At 35.8% G+C, this 8591-nt stretch overlaps 1 protein-coding gene across 2 annotated transcripts in view; it reads left to right on the plus strand.

The window, feature by feature from the left end:
• The window catches only part of EPDR1 (ependymin related 1), a gene marked incomplete at its 5' end in the record, with an annotated part of 142540 nt that extends 136172 nt beyond the window's left edge, over positions 1 to 6368 (plus strand). The window contains one exon of one of the 2 annotated variants that reach the window (XM_082692025.1): positions 6353 to 6368. In XM_082692025.1, coding sequence (XP_082548151.1) covers position 6353 — 1 coding nt within the window. In that variant the 3' untranslated portion in view covers positions 6354 to 6368. Of the gene's footprint in view, positions 1 to 4774; positions 4836 to 6352 lie in introns of those variants that run through there. The other variant, XM_082692023.1, reaches the window with a different exon arrangement.
• Positions 6369 to 8591: the final 2223 nt, after the last annotated feature.

Below are 8591 nucleotides of genomic sequence, written 5' to 3' on the forward strand. Positions count from 1 at the left end.
CATGGAGAATATCTTTATGAATCAGGGTAGGGAAGAATTTCCTAAATAAGATACAGAGAAGCATAAACATAAGAAAAAGATTAATAAGTTTGACTATATTAAAAATAAGAACTTCTGGTCCATAAAAGTCACATAAACAAAATGAAAAAATAATTCACAAATTAGAAAAATATAGTTGAATTCATACAACCTCAAAAGATTAGTATCCAGGATACGCACATGGACAGATCATCCAAGCAAAAGATCAACAAGGAAATAAAGGCCTTAAATTACACACTGGACCAGATGGACATCACAGATATATTCAGAACATTTCATCCCAAAGTAACAGAATACACATTCTTCTCTAGTGCACGTGGAACATTCTCCACAATAGATCATATCCTGGGTCCGAAATGAGGTCTCAGCCGGTATCAAAAGATTGGGTTCATTCCCTGCATATTTTCAGACCACAATGCTCTGAAGCTAGAACTCAACCACAAAAGGAAGTTTGGAAAGAACCCAAATACATGGAGACTAAACAGCATCCTTCTAAAGAATGAATGGGTCAACCGGGAAATTAAAGAAGAATTGAAAAAAATCATGGAAACAAATGATAATGAAAATACAACGGTTCAAAATCTGTGGGACACAACAAAGGCAGTCCTGAGAGGAAAATATATAGCGGTACAAGCCTTCCTTAAGAAACAAGAAAGGTCTCAAGTACACAACCTAACTCTACACCTAAAGGAGCTGGAGAAAGAACAAGAAAGAAACCCTAAGCCCAGCAGGAGAAGAGAAATCATAAATCTCAGAGCAGAAATCAATGAAATAGAAACCAAAAAGACAATACAGCAAATCAATGAAACTAGGAGCTGGTTCTTTGAAAGAATTAATAAAATTGATAAACCCCTGGCCAGACTTATCAAAAAGAAAAGAGAAAGGACCCAAATAAATAAAATCATGAATGAAAGAGGAGAGATCACAACTAACACCAAAGAAATAAAACTATTATAAGAACATACTATGAGCAACTCTACGCCAACAAATTTGAAAATCTGGAAGAAATGGATGCATTTTTAGATATATATAAACTACCACAACTGAACCAGGAAGAAATAGAAAGCCTGAACAGACCCATAACCAGTAAGGAGATTGAAACAGTCATTAAAAATCTCCAAACAAACAAAAGCCCAGGGTGGGATGGCTTCCCGGGAGAATTCTACCAAACGTTTAAAGAAGAGCTATTTCCTATTCTCCTGAAACTGTCCACAAAAATAGAAATGGAAGGAAAAGTTCCAAACTCATTTTATGAGGCCAGCATCACCTTGATCCCAAAACCAGACAAGGATCCCATCAAAAAAGAGAGCTATAGACCAATATCCTTGATGAACACAGATGCGAAAATTCTCACCAAAATACTAGCCAATAGGATTCAACAGTACATTAAAAGGATTATTCACCACGACCAAGTGGGATTTATTCCAGGGCTGCAAGGTTGGTTCAACATCCACAAATCAGTCAATGTGATACAACACATCAATAAAAGAAAGAACAAGAACCATATGATACTCTCAATAGATGCTGAAAAAGCATTTGACAAAGTACAGCATCCCTTCCTGATCAAAACTCATCAAAGTGTAGGGATAGAGGGCACATACCTCAATATCATCAAAGCCATCTATGAAAAACCCACCGCAAATATCATTCTCAATGGAGAAAAACTGAAAGCTTTTCCGCTAAGGTCAGGAACACGGCAGGGATGTCCATTATCACCACTGCTATTCAACATAGTACTAGAGGTCCTAGCCTCAGCAATCAGACAACAAAAGGAAATTAAAGGCATCCAAATTGGCAAAGAAGAAGTCAAATTATCACTCTTCGCAGATGATATGATACTATATGTGGAAAGCCCAAAAGACTCCACTCCAAAACTGCTAGAACTTGTACATGAATTCAGTAAAGTGTAAGGATATAAAATCAATGCACAGAAATCAGTTGCATTTCTCTACACCAACAAGACAGAAGAAAGAGAAATTAAGGAGTCCATCCCATTTACAATTGCACCCCAAACCATAAGATACCTGGGAATAAACCTAAACAAAGAGGCACAGAATCTATACTCAGAAAACTATAAAGTACTTATGAAAGAAATTGAGGAAGACACAAAGAAATGGAAAAATGTTTAATGTTCCTGGATTGGAAGAATAAATATTGTAAAAATGTCTATCCTACCTAAAGCAATCTACACATTTAATGCAATTCCTATCAAAGAAATCCATCCATCTTTTTCAAAGAAATGGAACAAATAATTCTAAAATTTATATGGAACCAGAAAAGACCTCAAATAGCCAAAGGGATATTGAAAAAGAAAGCCAACGTTGGTGGCATCACAATTCCGGACTTCAAGCTCTATTACAAAGCTGTCATCATCAAGACAGCATGGTACTGGCACAAAAACAGACACACAGATCAATGGAACAGAATAGAGAGCCCAGAAATAGACCCTCAACTCTATGGTCAACTAATCTTCGACAAAGCAGGAAAGAATGTCCAATGGAAAAAAGACAGCCTCTTCAATAAATGGTGTTGGGAAAATTGGACAGCCACATGCAGAAAAATGAAATTGGACCATTTCCTTACACCACACACAAAAATAGACTCAAATGGATGAAGGACCTCAATGTGCGAAAGGAATCCATCAAAATCCTTGAGGAGAACACAGGCAGCAACCTCTTCGACCTCAGCCGCAGCAACATCTTCCTAGGAACAACGCCAAAGGCAAGGGAAGCAAGGGCAAAAATGAACTATTGGGATTTCATCAAGTTCAAAAGCTTTTGCACAGCAAAGGAAACAGTTAACAAAATCAAAAGACAACTGACAGAATGGGAGAAGATATTTGCAAACGACATATCAAATAAAGGACTAGAGTCCAAAATCTATAAAGAGCTTAGCAAACTCAACACCCAAAGAACAAATAATCCAATCAAGAAATGGGCAGAGGACATGAACAGACATTTCTGCAAAGAAGACATCCAGATGGCCAACAGACACATGAAAAAGTGCTCCATATCACTCGGCATCAGGGAAATACAAATCAAAACCACAATGAGATATCACCTCGCACCAGTCAGAATGGCTAAAATAAACAAGTCAGGAAATGACAGATGCTGGCGAGGATGTGGAGAAAGGGGAACCCTCCTACACTGTTGGTGGGAATGCAAGCTGGTGCAGCCACTCTGGAAAACAGCATGGAGGTTCCTCAAAATGTTGAAAATAGATATACCCTATGACCCAGCGATTGCACTACTGGGTATTTACCCTAAAGATACAAACGTAGTGATCCAAAGGGGCACGTGCACCCGAACGTTTATAGCAGCAATGTCCACAATAGCCAAACTATGGAAAGAACCTAGATGTCCAATAACAGATGAATGGATAAAGAAGAAGTGGTATATATACACAATGGAATACTATGCATCCATCAAAAGAAATGAAATCTTGCCATTTGGGACAACATGGATGGAACTAGAGCGTATCATGCTTAGCAAAGTAAGTCAAGCAGAGAAAGACAACTATCATATGATCTCCCTGATATGAGGAAGTGGTGATGCAACATGGGGGCTTAAGTGGGTAGGAGAAGAATAAATGAAACAAGATGGGATTGGGAGGGAGACAAACCATAAGTGACTCTTAATCTTACAAAACAAACTGAGGGTTGCTGGAGGGAGGGGGTTAGGAGAAGGGGGGGTGGGGTTATGGACATTGGGGAGGGTATGTGCTTTGGTGAGTGCTGTGAAGTATGTAAACCTGGTGATTCACAGACCTGTACCCCTGGGGATAAAAATACATGTTTATAAATAAATTAATTAATTAATTAATTAATTAATTGATTAAAATAAAAAGATTAGTATCCAGGATATGAATATATGTATATATACAAATATACATAATGTATAAACATGTAATATTATATATAATATATAGATATATCTCTCTATATAATATATATCATTATATTTGTATCAATATATCTATCCAAATATCTATAAATATCATATAATATATATTTATAAACTCATATATAAACTCTACATATACATAGATGTGTATGTATATATAAATTCTACTTATGCATATATGTATTTATGTGTACATATATAAAAGCTCTACATATATACATATGTATGTATGTGTAGACTCTCTATTTTGCATAACATATATTTATTTATAAATTTAGATATATATAATTTACATATTTATGTATACATTGTCATTAAAATATCATCTTAAAAATATTTGTAATATATTATTTAACTATTAAGCAAAATGTGGCTCCATTTCAACAAGACTTTAAGAACCATTCTTAAAAAATTAAAATTAATCAAAATTAATTTAATTAAAAGTTTATAGTCCTTAAAATTAATTGAAAATTAAAATTCTTTGTGCTTAAGGATCACACACACACATACGTGTGTACATGTAATGTGTGTATAATAGCTGTGAAAATCTATTTTATGTGTTTATATACTATAAATATTGGAATATGTTTTTAAAATTCAGCCCACAAAAAAAAAAAAAATTCAGCCCACAAAAATTCCTGGTTCAGTGGATTTCATGTATAAATGACCCAGGAAACAGCAACTAGATATGAAGTATTTGGCCATAACCCTCTCACTTCCCATGTCACGTATGTCCTGCCCCTCCTCTCACACTCAGTACTGGAAAGCTGTCACTAATATTTAGCATCTTTTCTAGGAAGATACCAACTCTCTATCCCAATTTTTTTCTACAGTGTGTTCCAGGCAGCCACTATCAATTCTTCAGAGTTGGCAAGATGAATGAAACTAGATTATCATCTCTACTCTAGAGCAAGCAACATGAAAAACAGACATTTTTTTCATTTTGTCTTTTAGAAAAAATAATAGAGACAAAGCATTTTTCTCGCATCCTTGTGCACCCCTATTTTCAATCTTAAGTACCAAACCAGGAATTAGAAGGACTCTGGATGAACACTGGTATGCACTGGCATCTTCAAATGCTAGAAGGTTTGTTTTTATAAAAGCTAGTCTTATTTTAGTCCTCGTCACTTTAGTCACTGTAACCAAAATTATGTAAACTTTCTAAATAGACTAAATATTCTAAAAATACAGTTAAACACCAGCCTCCACACCAACCAAGTCACAATATGGGTGTCTGACCTAAACCCACAGAATGAGGATGATGGGAAGGTCATTTATCAAACTGCAGTGACCATCATATGCTTCCACCACTATGTTAAAAACAAAGACAACCAAATGGCTGTTACTCAAAATTATCCTATTATCTTTGGAAAGCATTTCATCCCTGCATACCCTCAAGGGTTATCATATTAGACCTACAACTTAAGTTCCATAGTTAAATCAACATCTCCACATACTTTGAAAAAATGGTGGAATTATTTCTAACTTTGCTACTATGTTTTCAGAATCTCCCTTGAAGAAAATGAGTGTATTCCATGGAAAAAGAATTTGTCCAATATATTTGTTACCACTTATAGTGCAGTCTTGTGTATTCTGAACCCTTAATGAACTGATTTGACCATTAAGAGGAGTTGTGAAGATAAATATGTCAAACATTATGATGCAGGCACAGGATGTCCACATTTGCCTCCCATCTGCAAATATAGGTTTCCCAAGGCTTCTTTCTCTAAGCATTAATGCCATACCCATGAGTTTATAAACCTATCCACTCAGCTGCCACATTCTGGCTGCTGTCTTTATTTCTCCTATCCTCCTGTAGTCTTGGGTACTGGAGGCCCCATGACTGATGTCTTGAAATTACTGAAGCATATTCAGTAAAATAAATAAAAATTTTTTGTTTTTTGTTGTCACTTGCTATTGGAAAAAGCAGCAATGCTAAGCTGCTGCCTTATACCTGCTATACTATATTTACCTGACAATATTCCAGTTTAGATAATATAATGTTTAAGTTATCTGCAATCTACAGTATGGAGAAGTTGGTTAACATCTGAGCTTCCCTAATCCTGAATTCACACTTTATGGTGGTTTAGTTAGACTTTGAGAGACACTATCAGGTGTCCACTCTCTGGAATAGAATATATAAAATACTTTAAATTGTAGTCTAAATCTCCATTATTGCATTTGCTGATTAGAAATGAGTTTCTATTGGTGAAATGAGTGATGGGTATTTAATCAGCATGGAAATTAGTGTGGGCCCCTTTGCCCTTTCGCAAATAGAGTATAAGAATCTGGTGAGACTAATAAACCAACACTTCTGTAGCAAACAAAGCTTTAGGACTATAACTACATTTCCCACCACAGCCTCACCCTTCCACCACAATAACTTAAGGAGGATTTTGTCATCTTTACAGACTGAAAAAGAAGCAATCTTGTTGTTTTGGATTGCCAAAGTTTTTTCTGGCTCTCCCTTGAAAAAACCTGTAAAGCAAGGTGCTCTCAGAGTGTGGTAAGTACAAAGAATAGAGATTTTAGACTGCTTAGAAGAACAGCTAAACTGTTTTGGTGACTTAATAAATGCATACGAGGAAAATTGAGTTGAGGATGTTTTCCTTGTAACAGATCACTATGAAGTTTGGAGGAAGGGGTCATAGTTCACTCCCATTTGTAGTGTTAAAGGCTACTCATAGTTATCAAAGAATCAGAAATTGTCTTGTAACAGTTCTCAACAGCTCTTATATGACTATAACAATAAAAAATGCATCATATATATTGATGCAATGGATGTGGTGGAAATATAAAGAGTTATTATCTTTTTGGAAATCAACTAAAAATATCTATTAAAATAAAAAAAAAATTGCATACACTTCAGTCCAATAGTCTAACTTTTGGGACCCTACCTGATGGGTCTTACTATCAGAATATATAATGGAAAAAAAATACTGTGGCATTGTTTAAAGTGGCAAAAAAAAAAAAAAATGTAAGCCAGACGAATGCCAACTAAATGGAAAACACTTAAATAAAATATGCATGGAATATTATGCAACATCAGCAACTCTTATTAAGAATAATTAAGCTATGTGAACTGACATAGGACTTGGACATATTCCAAAATGTGCTGAGTGGATTTTTCAGTTTTTTTAAGGGAGGCTTGGATGGTTATGTATTTCTCCCTTAGGACTACCTTTGTTGTATCCTATAGGTTTTGGACTGAAGTGTCTGGGTTTTAATGAATTAAACTCTTCTTTGATTTCCTGGTTTATCCAAACATTCTTAAGCAAGGTGGTCTTTAGATTTTAGGTATTTGAATTCCTTCTGAACTTTTTCTTGTGGTTGAGTTCCAGTTTCAAAGCACTATAATCTGAGAATATGCAAGGAATAATCTCAATCTTTTGGATCAGTTGAGTCTGATTTGTAACCCAGTATGTGGTCTATTCTGGAGAAAGTTCCATGTGCACTTGAGAAGAATGAGTATGTCGTTGTTTTAGGGTGGAATGTTCTGTATATATATATGCGGTCCATCTGGTCCAAGTGTCATTAAAAGCTCTTGTTTCTTTATTGATTTTCTGCTTGGATGATCTGTCTATTACTGAGAGTGGCATGTTAAGATCACCTACTATTAATGTGTTTATATCGATATGACTCTTTATTTTGATTAACAGTTGGCTAATGCAGTTGGCTGCTCCCATATTGGGGGCATAAATATTTACAGTTGTTAGATCCTTCTCCAATGAAGACATACAAGTGTCTATCAGACACATGAAAAAATGTTCATCATCACTAGGCATCAGGCAGATTCAAATCAAAACCACATTGAGATATCACCTTATACCAGTTAGAATGGCCAAAATTAACAAGAGAGTAAACAACATGTGTTGGAGAGGATGTGGAGAGAGGGAAACCCTCTTACACTGTTGGTGGAAATGTAGGTCGGTGCAGCCACTTTTGAAAACAGTGTGGAGATTCCTTAAGAAATTAAAAATAGAGCTTCCCTATGAACCTGCAATTGCACTACTGAGTATTTACCCCAAAGATACAGATGTAGTGAAAAGAAGGGCCATCTGTACCCCAATGTTTATAGCAGCAATGGCCACAGTTGCCAAACTGTGGAAAGAACCAAGATGCCCTTCAACAGACAAATGGATAAAGAAGAGGTGGTCCATATATACTATGGAGTATTATGCCTCCATCATGGATGGGACTGGAAGAGATTATGCTGAGTGAAATAAGTCAAGCAGAGAGAGTCAATTATCATATGGTTTCACTCATTTGTGGAGCATAAGGAATAACACAAAGGACATGGAGAGATGGAGAGAAGGGAGTTGGGGAAATTGGGAGGGGGAGATGAACCATGAGAGACTGTGGACTCTGAAGAATTAACTGAGGGTTTGGAGGGGAGAGTGGTGAGAGGTTGGGTGAGTCTGGTGGTGGGTATTATGGAGGGCACATATTGCATGGAACACTGGGTGTGGTGCATAAACAATGAATTCTGGAACACTGAAAAGAAATTAAAAATAAATAAATAAAAATTTAAAAAAATGTGCTGAATGAGGAAAATGACCTGTAAGGAAGAATATTTAATATTCCACTTTTGTAAAGTAAACATTGACAAAAAGGTGTATGGAAAGTGCAGGTACATTAAATTACAAAAGG

This window comes from Mustela nivalis, assembly GCF_964662115.1.
Source record: "Mustela nivalis genome assembly, chromosome: 12".
In the NCBI taxonomy this organism is placed as follows: Eukaryota; Metazoa; Chordata; class Mammalia; order Carnivora; family Mustelidae; genus Mustela; species Mustela nivalis.